The sequence below is a fragment of the Rhea americana genome, unplaced genomic scaffold (assembly GCF_003343005.1).
Source record: "Rhea americana isolate MKP2758 unplaced genomic scaffold, rheAme1 scaffold_345, whole genome shotgun sequence".
Classification (NCBI taxonomy): domain Eukaryota; kingdom Metazoa; phylum Chordata; class Aves; order Rheiformes; family Rheidae; genus Rhea; species Rhea americana.
Genome location: NW_028186474.1, coordinates 187,424 through 211,290, shown reverse-complemented (window position 1 = coordinate 211,290; position 23,867 = coordinate 187,424). Strand labels below are relative to the sequence as shown.

The following is a 23,867-nucleotide window of genomic DNA, read 5'->3' as shown; positions in this document are numbered from 1 at the left end:
TGAGCCTCAAATTGACTCAAATCAACACAGCGGATGTTGTGGAGTTCCCCAGGAGGAAAGGGGTTGGGGTGCTCAGAATCCATTTCCGATTTGGTCTCCGGTCTCCTGCTGGGAAGGGAGCGCCTCCTCCTGCCAACACCCTGCCTGGCCGCTGCTCCTCACTCGTTCAACGACAAGATTATGTCGTCCTCCAAGTCGGAGTTATCCGAGCTGTCAGCTGAAAAGGAGACCCGGAGGTTATGCTTGGTGTATGAAAGGAGGCAGCTGTCAGGGCTGCAATGCAACGCAGCTCACTCACAGCTCTAAGAGGTGCCCACCACCTGCTTGAGACCAGCAGCTCCTCGGCCACGGCAGAGGCAGCTAGCACCATCAGTGCGGTTCAGATTAAATCAAAAGCGGTTAGTAAATCCACACCGAAGTTTTCTCCCCAGTTAAAACACATGGTCAAGAAGACTGGAGCAGCTTTAGCAAGCACCGTTCCCATTAGCTGGCAGTGGTTTCCCATGACAAGATGAGGGGAAGGACACCAGTAGCAAGTTACATAGGGAACTGTTGTGCACAGCTGTGCACTTCTAAATGCAAAAGCTCTTCATGCTGCAGGGGCAGGACAGTGCCGGCTGTCATTCCTCATGGCAAGCTTGACAGTTCCTCCAACCTGACGCAGTGAAATACGGCCTCTGTATAAYGTATGCGGGGCTAATTCATCAGGCAGCAAGGTGGCCCCAGACCTTCCCAGTATTAGTTTCCCACTGGCCTGTCACTCCCCTGCAGACAGCACAGTGGGAGACATCCCCACCGAGGGGGAAGCAACCCATGTGTTCACAACCAGCACCTTCCTCTAGCAACCCAGAGGTTCCTGTAGTAAATTTAATTATGTGGCATTCATTAAAKGTGACCTGCAGCCTCTTTGTGAAAACTGGGCTTCTCCTGGTTTTCTCCTTTGCRATACAGAATGCAGCCGTGAAAGGATTTGCCAGATGTAGTCACACACACACGTGCACGCACACACTTGCTTTTTAACTTAAACCAGAAAATCTCTCCTCCCTCAGCTGTGCAAGAGGGAGGTGGTAGCAGCTCTGACAGCAAGGTCTCCTGCCTTACCTTTGGTTACGATGGCTCTTTTTCTGAAGGATATTCATTGGATGCTGCAGTTAACTAGGTGTTAAAAATAGTTAAGATAAAAAAAAAAAAAAGAAGAAGAAACACAGACAAGACTTCCTCTCAGCCATCTCAGATATACTGCATCTCTAAAGTGCCTGTCAAAGTAAGGCCTTCTGAAAGGTTCACCCCCTTCTCAAATGCTTTCCTTAAAAAAAAAAAAAAAAAAAAAAAAAAAAAAAAAAAAAACACAGGCAAGCAGCAGAGGGCACAAACCCGTTCCCCCCACTCCCTTGGCATCCCTCTAATGCAAAGAGGGAAATGGAATGCCAAAGTGAGCTTGAGACGGGCTTATCCGACACGAGCAATCTGCRGAGGCAGCTAAGTGTGAGCGTGTCCTACACGCTCCACTCCTTGCAGGCCTGCTGGAGCTCTTGGAGGAAGCCTGTTCTTTTGTTGGTAGGTCATTTGGAAGCCAGTGATCTCTGGTACCGATCCACCTAGGGTTTGCACCAGTTCTCCGATGCACCCACTTCTAGAGCCAGACTGGTTCAAGAGTCTGGTATTTCCTCATGGAGAACAAGCACCGGAGGAGCAACTGCTGCCCAACTGCTTCAGGAGGTATGAGACCGTCCTGGAGCCAGTGCTCTTTAGACGCTGGGCAAGGAACGGCAGCTGCTGCAGCAGCACCTTGAGAACACTCCTCCCCCTGTGGCCAGCGGCCTTTCCACTCCGGCCACTGCTTCACGCTCCAGTCTCACCTTCCATCATCTTAAGCCTAAACTGAGGGATATCAGTGCTCCCAGAGCAGCTACAGGAATGCAAGGGGAGCTGAAAAACAGCAGCCAGTGCTGCAGCAGCTAGGCTCACACAGGAGGAGGGGAGGAAGCACAAGGGAGAAAAAACAATCCAGAAGCTCTGAAGAGAAAGAGCAGCAGAAAAAAAAATATCTCTAACACTGGAGGATAGCTTTGAATAGGGAAATTCTCACTTCTCATGCTCCAGACTGCAATTATAGCTGCTTGWCAGAAGCTTAYACACTTGCCTGAAAGTTGTCATTGTCTTTAAAAAAGAAAAACTCAGCAAACAAGAGCGCGCAACACCGCTGCAAGCCACAAAGCATCAGCAAGAGGTGCTTTAGGGCATCATCCCAGGTCCCTGAATACAGTGTAGTTCCAGGGCGGGTTCTCTCCCGGACTCAGGTGAGTACTCCATACGTTTCTTCCAGTACTTCCCCTGTGTATTTCACAGGAACACCCACTGACCCAGGAACGAGCTCGTGGAAGATCTGCACAGTGCACAGAGTGCCTGGACAAGACAGACACAGATCTACCCTCCCCAACATGCTGACAAGGGAGGTAAATTCATACTTAAGATTTTTTTCATGTATTGCTCCTGAAGAGGAAACAAAACCTCTTAGAAAGCATGAGGACCCAAAGCCACTCATTTCCCTCTTTCAACTGTTCTTTGAACTATTTTTGCTCTCAAGCTCATCCACTGCATCTTACAGAGGTTCAAGCAAAACACACTGAGAAGAGGAAGAGTTTCATATTCATCGCCACGCCTCAGGTCTGTGCTTTGTAAAAGTGTCTTGGTCATCTGTGCCCTTACAGCTTCTAATTCAGGGCTGCAGCAGCAGCAAAGAAAGAAGTTATAATCATTCTTGCTGAGCGAGAAACAAAAGCAAGCCAGATGAAGCTGAGGTTACAGAGAGGAAAGCCGCAGAAGCCCCCTACTCAAATCATGTGCAGGGGCTGGGCATACATAAGCCTGGCAGAGCTGCATTCTCTGCTTTTAARGTCCCCCAAATTCTGCCAAGCAACCTCACAATCAGAGGATGGTTTGGCTGCAGCTCCCCAGAGATATCGGATCAGAAGTTCTGATCTTGTGGTTCTGTCCATGAAAGGTGTACAGATGTGGCCATTTGACAAGCAGCAGTGCTTTGCTGAGCACACTTGAAGTAACTATAAATRTGATGTAGCCTCCAGTTTTATTACCAGAAGGGTTATTAAAATTACTGGCCTGAACTTCCACTCTGTTCTACCCATGGACAATTCAAGTTCCAACACTCTGGGAGCTCTCTTTCAACARCTCTGGCCCTGCACCCTCTGAGGAAACACAACTGAAGTTGTGTCAGGAAGGACTCCGCCAGCCTACTGGGACCGGCAAAAAATCTCGTTAAAAACCAATTTACTTCCTCCTCTCACAATATATAACCCCAAACATTGAAGTGCAATGCACTATCAAGGAATTAGAGCCATGAGTGTGTCATATGTAGTCTCAAATAACGTATCTACCTCCTTCAAGAGGGTAAGAGACTGTCTGACCTACAGAAAATTTTCCCTACAGGGAAATAAAAAAAAAATAATAATAATAATAAAAAAAAAAGACTTGGCCAAACATACTCAAAAATGGTGTCGCAGAAAATGGAACAGAATCTCACGTCAAAGTCCTAAGACTGATGCTACCTTACCTTTTCTTTCTAGTGAAGCCTTTTTCCAAATTGAATTGCTGGACAAAGAGTTTGGACTTTTCTCCATTTTTTTTAAACACACACACACACACACACTCTTCAACTTTTCAAGCCTCTGGGTCTCTGAATCGTGGAATGTGAGAAATTTTTTTTTCAACCTTATCCCCAAAAGTTATGTGAGCATCAGAACAGTACAGCAAAAAGAAAGTAAAGTTAGAAATGCCACATGGGCTTTGCATTTTAAGCAACTGAAAAAGGAGAAAGAATGGCACCAAGGAAAACAAAAGGCTCCTCTGTCCTTAAAGGTATAAATAAGACAGAGAAGAGAGGAGAAGCAAGTTTAACCAGTGTGCCCTTAAAGAGCAGCGCAGGCAAGCATTCAGACAAGCCTTTTTCACCTGGAGTTTTCAGAGCCTGCCTTTAAGTTCTCACACATGCATCTGGGAGCACTTGACGAAAAGAGGTTATCTGCCTTTCCAGAACTCACTGAAGTTTTTTCTCAGATCAGAGCTGTTTTTACCAATAGACTATTCTAAGACACAACGAGGGAATAACCATGAGAATTTGTACCTTTTATACCAGGGAGGAGGGAATGTCGTCTATGTCAAGCCAGGAAAGACTTACATGCTGCACATTTGTCAGGACATTACATAGAGGACAAGGTCACCTCCAGTCACCAAGCTGGGCATACATACTTACTGTCTCCAAGAATSAGCTCTACTTCCTCATCAGCATCAGAATCTTCATCTTCACCCTCATCTCCCTCTTCCAGAAGGTTGGCAAGCTCCTCATCGTCAGAGGGAGAAAAATCATTTTCTCCATCCTCACCAGCGTTCTCATTGTTCTCATCCTCCTCTAGCTCAGCTTCCAGTAGCTGGTCTGTATCTAGTTCATCAAGGTCATCTGTATCATCATCATCTTCATCATCATCCTCTTCCTCTTGCTCTTCTTCCTCCTACAGAGACAACACAAATAGTCCATTGTGGACATGAAAACAAATGCAAATGGAATAAGGATAATCGAAGAAAGACGACCAATAGTTTTTGCTTTTCCCCACACCCACATCACCTATTTTTGTATTGTTACGATTTCCCTCCACACCTATAGAACACGATGTATGCTGGATTCATTTGCAGGTCTGTAGAGCCTTATTTGCACAAAGCAGGTGTAATAGAGATACCATTAGTCCAAGCTCCCTTCCTAGCCATGAACAAATGACACCAAAATCTGATTTTGAAAAGGACATGCCATAAGGCCCTGTAATCCACAGCTCTGTTGCCAGTCTTGTATGAACTGCTTCTGTTTCAGCTGTATCAAAACTTCCATTTCACATCAAATAGCATGTAGCATGGATGTTCCGTCTCTCGGTCATTCCTGACTTAAATGAGAAATGAGATGCAGGGAAAGATGCTGTTTATGACAGTCTCCCACAATATCTTCATAGGGAATTTGACAAATTATGGGCTAGATGAGCAAGGAGATGGATTAATAACTGGCTGAATGGCAGAGCTCAGAGGGTTGTGATCACTGGCACAAAGCCTAGATGAAGAGAGAGCTAGCAGTGTCCCCCAGGGRTCAATTCTGGTTCCAGTCCTGTTCAACTTTTTTTTTATTAATGATTTGGATGATGAGACAGAATGCACCCTCAGCAAGTTCGATGATGATATAAAACTGGGAGGAATGGCTGATACACCAGAGGGCTTTGCTGCCATTCAGAGGGACCTCAGTAGACTAGGGAAATGGGCAGTAAGGAACCTCATGAAGTTCAATAAAGGGAAGTGCAAAGGAGGAGCAACCCCATGCAGCAGTACAGGCTGGGGGTTGATCTACTGTAAAACAGCTCTGCAGAGAAGAACCTGGGAGCCCTGGTGGACAAGTTGACCATGAACCAGCAATGCACCTTTGCTCCAAAGAAGGCCAACGGCCTCCTGAGGTGCATTAGGAAGGGCGATGCCAGCAGGTCGAGGGAGGTGAGCCATCCCCTCTACTCAGCCTTGGTGAGGCTGCATCTGGAGTGCTGGGTCCAGTTTTGGGCTCCTCAGGACAAGAGARACATGGAGCTGCTGGAGCAAGTCCAGTAAAAGGCCATTAAGATGACAAAGGAACTGGAGCATCTCTCATACGAGGAAAGGCTGAGAAGCTGGACCTGTTCAGCTTGGAGAAGAGAAGACTGGGGGGGGGTGTGTGTGTGTGATCTTATCCATGTGTACAAATAGCTGAAGAGAAGATTTAAAGAGGATGGGGCCAGGCTCTTTTCAGTGGTGCCCAGCAACAAGACGAGAGGCAATGGGCACAAACTGAAACAGAAGTTCAGTCTGAACAGAAGGAAAAACTTTTTGACTGTGAGGGTACTTGAGCACTGGAACAAGTTGCTCAGAGAGGGTGTGGACTCTCTATACTTGGAAATATTCAAAAACTGTCTGGAGAGGGTCCTAGGCAAAGTATCGAGCAGACCCTGCTTCAGCAGAGGGGTTGGACTAGATGATCTCTAAAGGTCCCTCTTACCTCAATTATCCTGTGATTCCTCTATCAATCCATGAAAAACTAAGCTTAGATGATAGAACTCAGCAATCTCATCTTTGACATTCACCTGTGTCTTTGTTTTCCCTACTATCAAACCATAAGAATTTGCATTCATTAAGTCAATTCAATGTCTKATTTTATAGATCAATTCCAGAAGTCCTGTCTAGCAGAAGAGACTGAATACAAAGTGTTGTTACAAACCAATCATTCTCCCAGGCAAATTGGAGGCCAAAAGTGCCATCACAAACCAAGCTGCAGGAAATCCTAAGAATCAAAGAGCCCTGCCAATATTCCTGCCTATCTCTTCACAGTCACACCCTTTTACTCCAGCCAAATGCTCTCATGTGGCAGGAAGACAGCTCTCAAGACATTCAGCCTTAATTGCCTCGTTATCTGAGGAGGGAAAACATTTTGCAAAATTATGAAGCAGTTAGGATAGATATCTAATAACTCCACTAGAAGGTTTAGAATGGCCTTCAAGCTTGCTACRCTCTTACACCGTGTGGTTTAAACCGCTACATTTTCAGGTCTGTASGGAGAGAAGAACAAAGCACATTCATTCTCCCTAGCCCACTTTTATTTGTAAATGTTAAAAAAATAATTAAAAAAGCGCACATTCAACATTTGTCATAGGCAAAAGCAGCAAGAACATGCCAAAAAGCCTGGACAAGTTCTATTGTTCTATTGCACTTAGGAAAGGCTGCCAAGCCTCCTCTACTGACCAGAAGTGCCTGCATTATTTAAAATCAAAATCAGTAAAGCATTAGTTTGCTACACAGACGTCTTTCTGAATAAGTCTGTTTTAAATATAAAGTTAAAACAACCTGTATTAAGGCCTAAGCTGATTTTAATCAATTACAAACTTTTTGTTCAAATACTGAGTCAGAGTCCTCAAAGGAAAGGACACTGCTTTTTGCATTGTATACACAGAGAGAGGAAATAACTTTTACCTGTAGTTCAATATTGTAAACAGCAGTGCCATATTGTGTAATATTTTCTTCCTTTCCAATGAACCACTTAAAACAAAYAAACTTCTGTTGTTGTTAAGTGTAAAGGCTTTTGTCTTAGCAACTTTTGCTTTTGTTCTATGCAGTATCAGCAGACAGACCAGTGTCTTAAATTTTTATTATTCTGTTCAGAACTGAGAACCTGATTAAAAACTGAAAAGGCAGGAGAGTTTATTTTCCTTTTTAAGTCTCTAAACAACCTGGAAACTAGAAAGGAAGTGATCAATATACACAAAGAACGTGGAAAAAAGAAAGCCAAATTTTACAGTGTCTAGAAAGGCAGAGACAACTGCAGACTTTTTCCTAAAGTTCATGATCTGGGAAAATCATTAAGAGTTCAGGTAATTCAAACTTAAACAATTCCAAAATGAGTCAGGTACTTACTTTGCTTCCACATCTGTGGGATTTCCAAAACCACTTTTCCAAGCCTCTAGTCCATAATGACTTAAAATTACGTCAGAACGACATTACTAAATTGATTCTGTTTCATATTTAATGTATTCATCACAAATTGAAATAATGTTTTACTAACACTTTTATTCAAGCTTTAGGCAAGCCACACGTAGCAGTACCACATCCTTCAAATACGGGATGAAATTAAATGCATTTGACATCTTTGTATGAAGATACCTTCTGGCTGACAAAATTGAGAAGCAAGTTACACAGAAAGGGCATATTTAGCTGGAAATTAACTTTGAAGGAATATATCAACCAGCAAGCAAAAATCTTTCATGAAAACACAAACAGAAACATATCAGAGAACCAAAATGATGTTTTTTCCTTTCCAGTTTAAATTACTTGATTTGAAACATTTGATTAAAACCAATCCACACTCTTTCACATTCATTTAAAAACCTGAGAATGGTAAGATGAGATCTAAATGATACCTGTTCTCGGTAAAGCAGAAGAGAAAATCATGTGAAAACCATGCTACAAGGAGTTGCACGTGCATGCGAGAGCGCACACCCAGCAGAGTCTTAGTGAACTGAGTGACCCAGACCACAGTCAAAGAGGAGTGATCTCAATATCTCAATTATCGAGAAACCCATACCTTGTCTTTTTTTTTTTTTTTTTTTAATACAGAACACAAATAGGAACCCAGAAACTGTGGTACTTCTGCTAAGTAACAGGCAAATTAATTTTGCATTAGTTTCTGAACGCTCTCCAAACACAAACTGCTGCAGACACACTGCAATAGGCCAGTCTAGAAACACAAGACTTGCACACGCGTGGCGAGATGTTCCTCAAGAAACTAAATCAAGCTTCTGCACCCCCTCCTCCYCGAACAAAGCTGTAGGACAGAGACGTGAAATACTTCACTTTTTATTTCCCCAGTTCTGACTCTATCACCTCTAAATGGTCTCCAGTCCGCTAATTGATATCTAGTCCGTATCCTCATCAGATGCCAGAGCGGTCTCATGTAGGGGATCTGCATACATATCAAAAATGGCACATCTTCCCCGGGGATAGGGATAGCACACATAATGGGAAAAAGCAGCAAAATAAACCCTTGTGCAACATCACAAAGGAATATGGACAGAAAAATTATTCCAAATCGTATCTGGATGCTGACGGACAAACCTGCAAAGCAGGCTCTCACCTAACCCAGCAGCAGTCCCCAAGAGCTTTGGTCAAATATTACGGTCAATGACACAAGTGCCGMTAGGAAATAAAAGCAAGAATCAGCATGCAAAATTATACAAACAAGCATGCACCTGTGCATACCTTTATTATTGGAATAAACCGATCCACAGAAACTGCTGACTAGCATACTCCATATTACTTAACAAAAAAAGAAACAAACACAAGGAACTTGGTTTAGCCCTCGCTTTAATTCCTTCAGATGTGCAAAGCTATTCTTTTATTTGAGTTCTCTTTGTAAAAGCTGCTGAGAGCTTGAATTGTTCATGGAGTCCCCACATTCCTTCTCTGCTTCTTTAGAGAATACTCTTTCTCTTCCCTCTCTGACAACAACCGCTTTACAGGCGCCAGTTATCTCTACCGATGGTAGAAGGGTAGTACTGAAGCATCACAAACTGACCATCACATAACCTTCCCTCTATCAGCACTGACTCACTGCCTGAGATTGCTCTGGCCCTCCAGCCAGGTGAACTACTATTACAGTACAGCCCTACTGAAAACTCTACGGTCTTAAGTAATTCATGACAAATTAGTAACAATTCCACCCTTTAAGAAGAACAAGCAGCTCTCAAAGGGATGTAGTGGAGCCCAGCTTTCCAATTAAGGGTGCTGCATTGCTATCTGTGCTAGTCATACACAGCTTCAGGCACACGAATTACCAGTACAATAGTCTACGGATTAATTTACGGGAGCTTTACTTTGATGTTTAGCTGCTAAGCCTGGGATAGTTTAAGTGCACACTCACTAATCCCGAACTAGACTAAGCATCTTCGATATTTCTGAAAACGCTGCCCTACAGGATTTTGCCACTACGCTCCTGTTTTAAAGAATGGTAAATACTGCACGTGTGTCCACGCACCTGTCAGTAACCAGAACAGAACCCCCCAAACTCCAATCCTAACACTGCARCTAATCATTATGACTTAATTCACTTACTAATTTCAGAAAAGGTTATATTTACAAATACTAAGGGTTTTCAAGTGTTGTCTTCACAGCATTGTACCCAGGTAGCTCTTCAGCATTCCTAGCATATACCAATRTCAGCACATACAAGCTGCAATGAAAATTCATTAGAGTACCTGCATAACTGATGGCCAACTCTTCTGCTCTTCACCAAAYAGAGGACAGCAATTTCAATCAAGGAACTCTAATCTAGGAAATACCTACCTCATTCCACATACAAAACAGCTTTTGAGCCCCGCTTCACAGCAGGAATATTTGCAGTGCTGACTTCACCCCACTTAAAACAAAAAGACTGCAAAATAAGGCAATAAACACAGACAAGGCTGACAATGTAAAGCGAACAAAAGAACAAAACAAATCCCTAGCTATAATTATTATTAAATAATATACTACTAAGGGGAGGATAAAGAAGGCAGCTGCTACTTTGCTAAAGAACAGCTATCCATAGATGTAAGTAGCATGTCCACATAGGGACAGGCCCCAGGTTAACTTAAAAATTATTYGATTGAACTAATAAGTTAATCTGGGGGTGAAGGGGGAACAACCACATTAAGACTATCCAGACACAGGATTTGTACCAGTTTAACTCAGTTAAAACAAAAGTCCTAACAACATTARTTTGTTGTAGAATACATAATATATAGCATTATCAGTTTTACATTTTAGACAGGTATAAAAGATGCAGGAATCATCAGCTCTTCTAAGACAGACCGCAAAACGGGACATTTAAGTGTCATACATCTTAGAGAATGCTCCCAACACACTCTAACGCAAAATTSACTAGCTCACCTACACTGTAACAAACATACAATTTCAACATACAGTCTAGATTTTGTCTATGCCCTTAGACCTACTGTGAGGAGGATTAGGAGGGCAAAAAACGATTCACATCAGCTTTTCAACATGCCTGCATATAGCTGGATTTACATGGAAAGAAGTAGTACAAGAAAAGTTGGACACCTAATTTACAATATCAGAAGCCTTGATTACACAGCAAAGGATGTCAACATTATCTCAGAACAAATTACTACCAGTTTGCTATCTTACGTAAAGATTCAGAAAGCCAAGCAGATTTGGCTCAGTCGGTTTATTGTTTATAACTACAAAAGAAGAAAAACATAAACATCCTCTAAAGGAATGACATATATGAGGATGGCAACATTGTAACAAAAGAAGTTTGACCTAATTCTTCATGTTGCCAGCATTTGTATCCTGTTCACAGCTCAGTAAACACACTTTGCTCTGGTTCAAGCTTTATGTTCATTCTTCCATCTTGTTCTTTGATACAAGTTTGCATGCACTTCAACATTAYAGATTTTCTTACTGTTCTCTTTTACCTACTCATTTTGCATGTACAAAATTCATTAAATTTCTCTTTTTGGTTAGTATGAGGTTTTGATACTAAACATCTGCATCAGTGTTCTCTTATTAAAACAGTCAAAGGCTCAGTTACTTATTAGTGTTCATCTCTTAACAAGACATTCAGAGGCTCAGCAAACTTCAATCGCTTTCACTTACTTACTCCACCTCTGATGCAAAATGTGTTAAGACAGCATATTGACTGATTTTAGCATACTCCTGCACTGTATAGTAATTTTAACACTGCATCAGTATACGTACAAACTGCTCCCTACAAGTACCACTTACAGCACTGCACATCAATARAACAAAACACTTCAGATGCTGCAACCTCTGGCTAACAGGAAAAGCAAAGACACTTCAAAAATATTTTTTGTATATGTGGACCAAATAGACTGTTGCACCAGTAGAAAAGGGTCAGCAAACTTCCCCAGGTAAGCAAACCCGACATAAAAAAGCTTCTGAAAGCTTTCGATTGTTCAATGCTCTTCTTACTGCTTCCTCCAGTGAAGAAAATTCTCCAATGGAGGATGAACACCCAGAAAAATCAGCATCTCTAGATACAGAGAATACTAAGAAAACAAGTTTTTGAATTTTCTGAGAAAGTTGCTTTCTAAAAGGTACACAACCGCCTTCATATAGCAGCTGATTCTGTACTACTRGTGACTGAGGAAAAACTATTTCTACTCAATATATGTAACATCACCTTCAGATCGCAACATATTTCAAACTCATCTCACATGTGCCTGGATTTGCTGAACTATAGCTGATTAGAATTTCCTCTTCCTTGAGCTGATACAATACATGCAGTAAGACAGAACTGAAAAAGTACCATCCAGCAGAAATGTAAAAGAATTTTTCTTCAGATCATCTGAGGATACCCCGACTCTGCAGGCAATACTTGTCCTGACAGGATACCAGACAAAACTGTCCTTTTTTATAAGCAACTTTGGAGAAGACAGCATAAACAGAAGGTTGAATCCAGGCAAAGTTTGCTTAAATWACTTCTTAAAGCTGCATGAACCCGTATCCCTTAAAAGACTATTTCCACAWGCCAGACCAAAGCTTCACACAATGTAAATCTGCACTGGTTGGTGATATCAGTGAATCTCTTGCTGATTAGCTCCAGACATGGCCTGAAGAAACAGCTCTCACAAAATCAAGTATACAGAGTGTTATCTTATTCAAATTGCATCATATATCTCTGTAATAGGAGCTGCTTTAATGAATGAGGCACTACTTTRCCTTTCTTGAATCCAAAGAGTTTTTTTTTTTTTTTCAAATGAAAAAAACCTTGAGAATTGAGACTACTCAACTGAATATTACAAAATTTCTCAAAATCACAACTAGACTGTCTGTCGGTTGCCAAAAGATGATCCCACAGGTCTTTCCTGATGTTGATATTACCAGGTTTAGAACTCTTAATTCAGTGTCAAGATTTACAGGTCATTAATTTTTGTTTAATCATCTGCTACGGTTTCAGCTGTTACCAAAAGCTTCATCCATTCGTCTAGTATTTCATTTACTTTTTCTTTCCTCTGCTAGGAGTTGATTCAAAGTCCAAAACAAATATTTATTATGTTTCTAGTTCTCTGCCCAGCTTCCTCTGTTCCCGCTGTCAGTACTGCTCAGCCATCACCTCATGGCTGCTCCTTCCCYAGTCCCATGCTGGCCTCTGGCACCGCTCTTAAGTCAACCTCTCACCAGCAGATGCTTTCTAGCAACACAGTCCCTTCTCTGAAAGCACGTTCCCTACCGGTCCCCTCAAGTGATGCACCTCTCAGTTTGAATCCCACTATATTATACTACTCTGCTCTAACTACTGCTATTTTAGTCTATGAGGCCTCCTTTTCTCTACCTGCAAAATGGTTAATTAAACGTCAGTAAAATTTTCCCCCACTTYCTGAAGTCTTCTAACTCGTATTTAATTCACTTCTGGCTATTTGTAGCTCTCCAAGSCTAATGCTAGTCAACAGCTGCCCTATACACTAACACTTCTGAAGAATCTCTGCTTCTCTTTTCTTTCTCTAGTTTTGGGGGTTTTTGTTTGTTTGTTTTTGGTAAAGAAATTCATATTTCCCAGAGTCTCGTTACTTTGGTCAATGTATTCACTTTGGCATATGGCATCCTAGTATTCTACTTTTTCCTCTCTTGCCTCCTCCTCTCTCACAGGCAAAAAGCAAACTCATTTTTAGTAAACTGGTCTCTTCCAAAGGAAGACTATTATTTTAATTGCTACCTCTTTTCCAACAGGGGAAAGGGTTTTACTTTCATAAAAAGAATGTGTGGTTGTTCTTCAGATACCAGCTTACCAAAGAACATTTTTTTACTTCAGAGGAGCAAGTCTCTCCCTCTTCCAGTAATTTATCTTTCTCCATAGACAATTCTTGTCTTATCTTCTGAAAATTCCTCCCTTTGCTTCCAAAGCAGCATCTGTGTAGCACATTAGTAGCTTCTGATCCTTTGCTACGCAATTCTCAGGAGAGACAATGTCTGGTTTTTAGTCATTCAGAGTTTTTATCCCATTTCCTCCTCCACCCACTTCTTAACACTCCCTTAACAATGGGCAGTGGAAAAAGCTTAAAAATAGCCAACTGTCCTTCTAGGGGGTCAAACGCATACAGAATGTTGTGTCCTGAATTACCTAGTCCCTTCTCCTTCCCCTCAGCCAGCAAGTCCATGCTCACTTCCCACTATCATTCAACTGAATTCATTCCAGGTATCAGAATCTTTCTTGCCACAAGGCTGCACCTACCTTCTTAACTGCTTTAGTGTTAGAATTTCTAAATCTTCACAGGCATGAGGTCACAGAGCTAAAAACGTAGAAGTCTAGCAATGTGCAGAAGTTAGTACAAGTAACAAGCAAGAAATCTTACCATAGGCTTCTATGCAGATGGAGATATGGGCAGATGTAATACAGGACACAGCACACACAGCATACAGTACATCACAGAGGCAAAGATGGAGCGAAGAAATAAAAAGCAATTATTCTCCTGGTCTATGTTTAGTCTGTCCAAGAGTAACTACTTTCCTGCTGTGAATGAAAAGGCATCCATGACAGATGCAGAAAATCTTGAAAGCAACTGGACCTCTGTTGGACTGGCATTCACCTGACTAATGACCAATCCTTTGTTTTGCCCACATTTTTGTATGAGCATATATGCCTGATGATAATAAAATCTAACTTTATCATCACTGTCCTCTTTGAGGAAGGGTCCAAGTCATCATTCTGCAGCTGCAGCAATCCTTAATGCAGCAAATAAATGTGTTTTAAGGGGACGCTCTGCTGAAGGGCTCAGAAAGATTATAAGGATCCCAGAAGTAGGTGCAATTTCTGAATCTGCTTCTCTTCCTTCCTCACGATCACACACACACACACACACACACACACACACACACACACACACACTTACAAAACAGGCCCGTTCTTGTGGTTGCATGACAGAACTTTTGCATGCGAAGGTATTTTAAAGTTTGGCAGGTAAATGAACTGTGCTGCTACAGAAGGAAGTTTGTTCCTTTATTTTCCTCAAACTTCTGGTCAACATTTCTCACTGTAGCAGAGGCAGTTTTTAACTTCTTGGATCTCAACTACTCTGGGAATTCCAGGAAGACATGTTAGGTAAAAGTCACCTTTTGATTTTTTGTTACTGAACAGACAGGTGCTTTCATCTCTGTTGAAGCAGTTTAATCCAGAATATTAGACCCATCCTTCTGAAAACTCCACTTAGTCTTCCTCCTACAACAATTTCCTCTGTTTGCTCTTGCTGACAGCTGATCAAAACAGATGCTGAAAGAACAGAACAGGCTGAAGCAGCAGCAGCAGCATTTCTTACTATAGAAGAATCTGGCAAAAAGTGCAGGTACTGCTAAAACTTTTTTCTAAATACCTTTTTTGGAGGATGCCTTTTCAAAAGATTTGTATGTCATGTAAACAGGTCTTCGATGAGAACCATCTCTTTCTTAGCCTCACTGGCTAAAGCCAAAGTTCAAATATCCCCATTAGGGTGTGTAAGAAACACATGTACGTTATCATCAGTTGAAACATTTACCTGAAAACACTCGTTCCCAGTTGAGCATGGGTTGAAAACAAACCACATCTTCAAAAGATTACATGGACAACTCCAGAAAAGCTGTGGCCCCAATGACATAAAACAATCCAAGCAGCTTGTGGTGCCTGGTCTGATGGTTCTCAAATACATGTGCCAATATGGATTAAGGGTTTTTCCCCTCAGAGCAAAAAACATCTGAATGACAGCAAACCTATATCAAAACCAACGACAATAAAAATACAATGGAATTGCTGTCGCAGACAGAAAGGGCGAGAGTCCTAAAATCAAAGTATAAACTGGGCTCACAAAGACCACATAGAAAGCTGAGGAAAAACATCCTTCACACTGGCCAAAMCAGATGTTACAATAACTCCTTCAAGAATTTATTGTCTTAACTCCACAGCTTTCATTCCATGCCAACTACAATTTTCCAAACCAACCCCAAAAGAGACAATCAAACACCAACCATCGCCATTTAGATAGCCTCAAGGCCCTGACGGGTGATTCTGAACAGTTCTTCAGTTTTGGCAACAGAAGCAAAACACACTTTATAGGCCAGGGAGAGCTAAAGCCTTAAATCTTTCTGAACATGACAATAACCAAAATTCTTCACAGATGCAGCCTCACCCAYATTATGTACCATTGAGGAAAAAAAGAAGAGTTCTTTAATAAGAACCAACCCATGAAAAAAAGAAAAAAAAAAAAACCTACGATAACTAAAGAGGTAAAAGTGCACAGACTGGAATTCTGTAATCCACTCAGATGATGTCATCTGGATTTAAGTTTCCAGTTTTGATTCCACTGCCATAAGCCAGTCCCCATGGTTTTGGCTTTTCTGATCAATTAATACCTCTGTTCCACCACCTGTGCCAGTAGCTCAGATATCCATCGTGAAGTCTAACCCTGAGGGAGTATATCAAAACGATGGCAAATGAAGGAGAAGGAGGCTTTTGCCCACAAGCTAAAAATGGAGAACTTGGCTTATAGACTGAATGTGCAAATACTTGCAAGTGACAGCGGGACTGCCAGCCACTGAGGGATCTGCTTAGATACTGTCTCTGCATCGAAACACTCAAATGGTTAATGAAAGCACTAGGTAAAAGGACTAGTATTTTCTGAGAAATGTATCCAGGAACAAAAGTTCACAAACTGGCTATTGCTAAGCATCTTTTTCCCTTYTACCTTCTCTCAGTTATCACAGGAAGTATAGAGCATAGAGTATAATATGCAGAGATTCAGCATTTGTTCCGTTTAACAGGGCTCGACGACACTGCATTACTGGTCAGAACTAGGAAAAGGCAGCTTTCCTGAGATCTAATATTAAAGGCTAGCACAACAACAACCAAGGAACCATCCATTTACAGCAATGCTATTCTTAAGTACTGCAAACAAAACCACAAAGATTTACTGCAACAGCACCACACACAAGCTAGCCAAGTTAGCTGATCGTTTAATCCAAGAGTAATTTATGTAACAGATCAGTCGCTTTCACAGGGATTGGTCTGYGAAAGGGGGAGTGGTGTAGTAGTTTTGTTTCTTAACTCAACCAATGCACAAATGACTTTCAGGCAAGGCTCGCCCAAGCAAACATGCTCCTAGTTCAGTACTTGTTGCTTTCTGAAYAGAAAAAAAAACAATCAAACAAACAAACAAAAAAACCCTCTGCTTTTGGTGTATGTAGACCATATACAAAAATACATACACAAAGTCAAGGAGCAAAGATACAAGGGTCAATCAGATTAACATCTGCTCTAAAAATCCTGACCAAAGGGATACTAAATTACTGTTGATTTGCAGAGACTGCCCTCCACACTGTTTTCATAAAAAAAGATCAGCAAACATCATCTCTTTGCTAGAAGGTGTTTTAGAACATCTGACAGAGGTCTCAACAAGTCTGCAAAGTTTCTTTCCAATTTTTCAAAGCCTAAACCACAGAAAGCAACAGTGCAATTAGTATCTGAGCAAGTCACACCTGCATATATTTAAGCACGCATATGCACTTAACTCCTGGCTCATCAGGAAACAAATTATGCTGGCTGGCCTCAACAGACAGCTGAGCCACAGAGAYACTGTGGGCAGTGTCTACTTTGGAATTTTTCTGCTCTTTCTAGCTCAATATAGGATGTCTCTATGGAAGCAAAAGCTGTATTTTTGCAAGCCTAAGAGAACACTAAGTTTTAGACCGGAACAAACATAAGGGAACAGCAATGAACAGTTACGGGCCAGAGTGAGATTTTTAGTTTGTATTTTGTTAAATATAGAGAGATTTCATAGAATTTGGGCTCATAAATACTGTTTACATTAAAATTAAGTCTCTCTTACTAAAGAGGCTTGATTGTAACAAGGACTAACAGTTACTGTCTAGGAAACATCTAAAACCCTCGGAAATAAGGACCACAAAAAAGCAGCAATTATGCACTGTCAGTTAGTTTGCAAACGGACGCCAGAGCAGCTTTCTCTGATGATTCCATAAGCTTTTCCGAAAAGCTGTTAAAATACTTAAATCACAGCTGGGGCCACCCGCATTACAGGAAGTCTTCCCATCTGATAGATGTTAGGTGCCTTATCTTTGCTGATACCTAGTCTTACAGCCCGGAACCAACAGCAGTTTACACTGTGTTCTCTAATGCAAATATAGATCTCTGCTTATGTCAACACTTTCCARTAACATCCCAGCAACATCGTGCAACTGTGTGTTGATAGCAGAAATTGAGATTTGCATTGTGCGGTTATCAACTAGCAGCTACAAACTATTTTTTGAGATTTATTAAAAAAAATACGAAATAAACTTACTAAAAGATGTCAGAAAACATTGACAGTGAACATAAAGGGAAACTAGTGCCTATTCAAGGCAAGCAATGGATGGCTACAGCAATTTTCTTTCCCATTGCTTCATAAGGAATTCTATTCTTTACACATTACTAGAAGATCCTTAACTGAACCCATCCAACCAACCTAGGGTTAGATACAGTCGCTGATGACTTCGTAAGAAAGCCAAGCCTTCAACCGCAACCTTGTAACACGCAGAGAAGTCCTCAAACTGTGTATACAAAACATAACCACCTCTTTATCTTCAGAATGACAATGAAACTGTAACAGTAACAATTAATTGCAAAGAAAATTACTCTTTCCAAGGATCTGCTGTCCAGTCTTCTGAGCTAGAAAGTAAAAGTGGTTTTAACCTAGCAACAAGAAGATTCAGAGACAGAAAGAGTATCAGAAGTCCAGCTTTCCATATAGTCTGGGAAAAAAAAAAAAAATGAAACATTACCTTCTTGCATTCACTGGAAAAAGGTGAAGTCAGCTTTTCTCACAGGAAATACAAACATATGCTTTACTAGAATGCAGACACCAAAGAGCAGAGAATAATGCATTTTAAAACTTTTGGGGAATGGAAGCATACAGTCTTTGCCTGTTCTAAAACACCTGACCCCAGAAAAGCTACAAATCTGTCTTCAATTCTCATATAGCATATTCTACCAACTGTATCCTGAGGAGCTCTTTTAGCAGGTTGTCAGAGTTCAAATGATTGATTTGAGAAGGAAACCAACACATCCCCATGCAAATTGACAGGTTTCTTAAAAATTCCTAAAACATTCTGCTATGTGGAAGTATTGTGCAGTTTTACTGCATTAATCATAAGCTGCATCTCATTTAGAAACTGGCAATAAGTTATACAAAACTATGAGAACTGGCCATACTTAAACTGAAAAAAGAACCCCCCCCTCCCACACACAAACACTACTGGCTGTACTGGATGTCAAAATATTTTGAAAAACAAGCAAAATGAACAGCAAGGTTTCTGGTCGGGACAGAAACATTTAGGGAAATTAATAAATGAACTATAAAYTAGCACATCAGTTTACAGTGCACTATTACTGTACACTCAGTTCCTGTACAGATAGCCTTAAATCACGCTAAAAGTAAAGTGATCTGCTTCAAATTAAGGGAGACCAGATGAGGCATTTGTAGCTTATGGCTAATAAATATACAGTACACAAAGCCTCCCACGTATAAATGATAACAGCTATTCTTGAGCAATCAAGTTTATTACTTCTCACCTGATCTTCTTCTTCATCCTCTTCATCTTCTGCCAAACGCTGTCTGCCCACTTCATAYAGTCTGCACACCGTATCCATGTTCATGGCATCCATGCTCCCTTGATTCTGAAGAGAAAACGCCCACAAATACAGCCACAGCCCCCAAAATAAGTTCTACAGTCATATTCAAGGCTATGCCGATCTCAGTTACAAAAACATTACCAAAAATCCCCATTTTAAAATCTTCTGTATCCATTTACTAACAGCAGTGCAATTAAAAAAAAAAAAAAAAAAAGACTCTTTACAGCTTCAAACGCCAATCCAGTAGCAATACGAATACTTGCTTTCTGATTCCGGATCAGAGGGTAAACACAGGGTTTACCCTCTCCTGACTGCACACCACTTCCTTTCCAATTTGTCTTCCTACCACTGAATAATTTTCCTCAAGAGGTTAGAAGCTGTCATGTAGCAGCAGTTTCCAAATAGCAAACTGATACCCATTCATGGCTGCTGCTACATCCACAAGAGGGTTTTCATCTCCTTAAGTATGGGCACTAAGTGCTGGAATCTACCAACAAGACATAGCACAGCTATCACGCATGCCTCGCAGCGCATCTGGGGCAACTGCAGCAATGAATATGATCAGACTGCTGGGGAAGGGAACAGTTTTACATAAATGCTCCTCAGTTAACATTTCCATTGGTTCCCGTAAGAGCAAATTTGTGCATCTTGGCCTCACCACCTTAGCAACTCCAATTTTAATTGTCAAAAAGAAGTTTGTCTTGCTACAAATTCCTGACTTGCATTTTTAGGCCTGTAAAGACCATTGGTCCAGTGGTTTACAGAATACTACGCTTACAGGATTTTAAATTAATCACTACAGGTACTGAGCAGTTCCAATAAACTGCGTGCTGGCAGCATTTCATTGGTCAAAGTAGCAGATACATCAGCTGAATCTAACTTCCTTCTTAACAAACCAAATGTTTCACTCAGTAATTCTTGCTTCAAATTCTTAGCTTCTGGGAAAATGCTGCTAGGCAGACAAGTGAAAAAAGAACAGATTAAGAAAGATCTGGAAAAAAAGCTCCATGAGAAGCCCCAGAATGACTGCATTTCCCAGGTATTTGATACAGCACCGATTTTAATAGCAAACTGTTAATACAAAAATCAGAAAAAAATGCACTTCTCACTATGCTTATGAGGAAGAAATCTTCTTCCGCAGAAAATCTATTTTAAAGAGACAAGTGTTTGAAGAAGAGCGCCAAATGGGTTTGGAAGCCTGGTAAATCAGAGACAGAAAAGCAAAGGTGCTTTTAAGCCAAAGCTGCAGGCAGACAACAAGAAACTAAGAAGTTAGGTGCTACTGCACCTTTACCACCATCATCACAACGTCACTGCGTAAGACATGAATTTAAGAGTAGGAACTCCAGAATCATCTGTTCTGAAGGCTTTAAAAAGAAACAAAGAGCATCGCTCTCAGGCTACAGCTACAAAGACCAATGTTTATTCTTAGCTCCTTTACCTCAATAACGGCCAGATAGCAATCCTTGCTGTCCGTGCACAAGTCAAAGATATTCCGTTTTACATCTATGGTAGCTAGAAAGCACATAAAACAACAAAACAAAAAACCCTCAATGGTTAACTGCAGGTTATTTAAAGCTTGATAAAAGAAAAGATCTAACAATACATGTCTAGAAGCAGATAATAAAATTCTTTGAAAAGAAGCAATAGCTGAAATAAAAGTGAAATTAACATCTGTTCTTTATTGCAGGATGAATTAGATGCAGAAATGTTGGAGACTGCCATAAAAAAATAGCCTGATAACTTCTTAATCTGGTTTCCACAGTGCCTCCTCCCTTGATAATACGTTTAGTGGCTTCTCTCAAGCACAGTAAACAACCGATAATCTTCTAGGATAGGTAGCAACTAGGGGACTGGGTTATGAGCTATGTCTCTTCAATAGTAAGGGCCACATCTGTTTACATCAGTAGCAACAATTAGCTCAGCTCCAAGAGCTTTGCAGACTGGAGGCCAAACTGACAGCATTTTGAATTAGCAGTAAGGGAAAATGCTGATGGGAATAGGAAAACAAAATGAAAACACAAAAGGCCCTTCCTGAAGTAAGATTAATGACATCTTGGCCAAATGACCTACTATCTTAGATTATGCCCTACTTGGAAAGAAAGAAGGAAAATAAGGCCAGAACTGCTCACTAGTAGCTTTTCCAACAAAAAATCATTCGGAAATCACACACCGAAGAGATACTATAGTATCTTAGATAATCTGAGATTATCTAGGACTATAGTATATCAGATAACCTATTTCAGCATTAAACCAAACACTCATGCTTCAGTCAAAACATGTCATAGTAGAGTTTGTTTTGTTGCATGCACAAGGGGGAGGAGGAAGTGAATGTTAAGCAGAACTTTCAGTAAGTCTAAACTGTCTGCTCCTCCTTTATTCTTACCTATAGGTTTATAATCAGTTGCATTGAATGTCCTGAAAGAGGAGCCAAAGGGACTTCTCATTCTCTCCTCCAGAAGGTCATCTTCATCATCTGCCTGCAACATGGCTGAAACAAGCAAAAATTATTCCATCATCCCATCTTCCATTTGTAATACTACCTTTAATCATCTTAAGATTAAATCAGACTCTTGCAGAATTTCATTTTTATTCAATACCATCGGAAGATTCATTTAATATCTACTTTTCTAGAGCTGCACATTATTAAAGTCAATGTACAGAGGACAACATTTTTCTCAAGGACCATCAGATCCACCATTACACTCATTTTCCTTTTAATAGGTTGATTTTTAATCTCACAAATGAGTTGTGATACCACTGATGTTAGAGAAAGCTACCCAAGACACATTTCCTTTTGTAAGCAATCCAAGCAACACTAATTACCTGAAAAAAAAAAAAAAAAAAAAAACTATAGTTACATGCCAATAAGGCCTAAAGTTAGACAGACTCTCTGAAGCTTCCAATTTCACTGAACAAGCACCCAACTTATAGCCAGACCTTGCATGTGACACCCTCACACTGCTGCTACACTGGTTACATTCACTCGCATCAAGTAAACTGCATGGCACAACCCTCAACTGTGAGAAGCTGGGCCTTATCTGCTTTACCGTAAGTAAATGTGAGCAAAAGGAAGAGCCAGGATACATTTCTAACAAGAGGTGGTCAGGGAGAGCAATGTAAGACTAAGAGAAGTCCTACCTCCATACATAACTGTGCCAGTATAGTTGAAGACCACACGACACTGATCCAGTGCAGGTACCGTGTGTAGCAAATGGAAAGTTCGGAGGTCCCACTGAAGAACACAAGCTAAGGAGCAACAAACAACTGAAAGTTCTTATTTCTTTTCAACTCAGTGGTAAACAACTGATTAACAGCGTTCGAGAAACCTTGTTGCCATCCTCTTGCAAGCATGACAGAACCTGAGTCTCATTCTAGCAACATAATCCCTTACAGACGCTAAAAATCAGAAAGTCATTCTCAAATGTCATTCCCAGTTCTCAGATGTTACTGCAGCAGCTTCAAGGCAGATCTTGGTAAGGGAAGGAAAGAGAAGAGAGAGGAGATACCACAGAATGTATAGGAGGAAAGGGAATCTTTGTCCCTCTCTCTCAAGTATTTCCTCTAGGCCATGTCAGGGGCCAAGTCTGCATTTAAATTAGCTAGCTGTCTGACAGTCCCTACTTACTCAACTCATAAAAGTTGTTGTTACTATACATGGCCTATAACACAGCAGAACATACAAAAATTCTGCAAATAGCTACTTGTTTAATCAAACAAAGTTCGTTATGTTCGAGCATATCTGTTTACCACTGTGGTCAAAGGATACAATTTCTGTGTTGACTATGACCTCTAGCCCATTGGGATGGAAAACACCACTGATGGTCATGTTGAATTTGTCAAACTTGTGTATGGCTTGTGCCGATCTGACATCCCAGAGGACACCATCATTTAGGACAAGGTCATCAGTGGGGTTAAAGGTGGCACAATTCTTCTTGTAGTTGTTGGCAAGATCTGGGTTAAACAGAGTCAATAGCTTGTTGCCAGTCTGAATATCATAGATCTTTTAGATTAAAAAGAAAAAGAAAGATTAGTCACAATGTGTAATGTATCAGTACCCCAAAACACCCCCCATTCCCCTTTTAGATTGTTTCTAGAATCAACTCTAGGCTTTTTCCATTTGAAGTGAGAGCATTACAAAGGTAAAATCCTTCCTGCCAGTCCYTTAATAGTTTTTCACAGTTGGAACCACGTCTTACAATATGTTTTGGGCAGTACTTAGCTTGTTGCAGGTTCGCCAACATATTTCAACAAGGACTAGGATTAGCTCCAAAAACACCCCAACCTCATTGTGAAAAGTGGGCTGGGAAGCTCCAGACAAGAGGTACCACTTAGCCAGTCTGTTCCAGAAATAAACACCATCTGCTCTGAAAGCAGTTCTAAAAACCAGCAAAACTCTAAAACACAGTAGGATAAAAAAGCCAAAAACTATTGGAGAAGAATTGAAATTCCTTGCATTTACACTGAAGGGCAACTTTCTAAGCCTCGATGCAAATTATAAAAGAAATTTTAAGGAAGAAAAAGGGTTTTATCAAGCACAAAGCACTTATGACTTTCTCAGATAAATTTGATCAGTAACATCCCTCAGAGCTTCAAACTTACACAGAGGAAAATGTTCTCTTATATTGGA

The 23,867-nt window shown here is 40.8% G+C and overlaps 1 protein-coding gene across 5 annotated transcripts in view; it reads right to left on the bottom strand.

Annotated features, from left to right (window-relative positions):
- Positions 1-6: 6 nt before the first annotated feature.
- Positions 7-23,867, bottom strand: part of DCAF1 (DDB1 and CUL4 associated factor 1) — a 54,954-nt gene continuing 31,093 nt past the window's right edge. The window contains exons 18-25 of one of the 5 annotated variants that reach the window (XM_085311600.1): positions 23,007-23,240; positions 22,379-22,472; positions 21,624-21,728; positions 20,679-20,752; positions 19,178-19,282; positions 4,271-4,526; positions 1,102-1,155; positions 7-217 (exon numbers count right to left, since the gene is read on the bottom strand). In XM_085311600.1, coding sequence (XP_085167726.1) covers positions 1,136-1,155; positions 4,271-4,526; positions 19,178-19,282; positions 20,679-20,752; positions 21,624-21,728; positions 22,379-22,472; positions 23,007-23,240 — 888 coding nt within the window. In that variant the 3' untranslated portion in view covers positions 7-217; positions 1,102-1,135. Of the gene's footprint in view, positions 218-1,101; positions 1,156-4,270; positions 4,527-18,387; positions 18,454-19,177; positions 19,283-20,678; positions 20,753-21,623; positions 21,729-22,378; positions 22,473-23,006; positions 23,241-23,867 lie in introns of those variants that run through there. The other 4 variants (XM_085311599.1, XR_014896668.1, XR_014896670.1 and 1 more) reach the window with 4 other exon arrangements.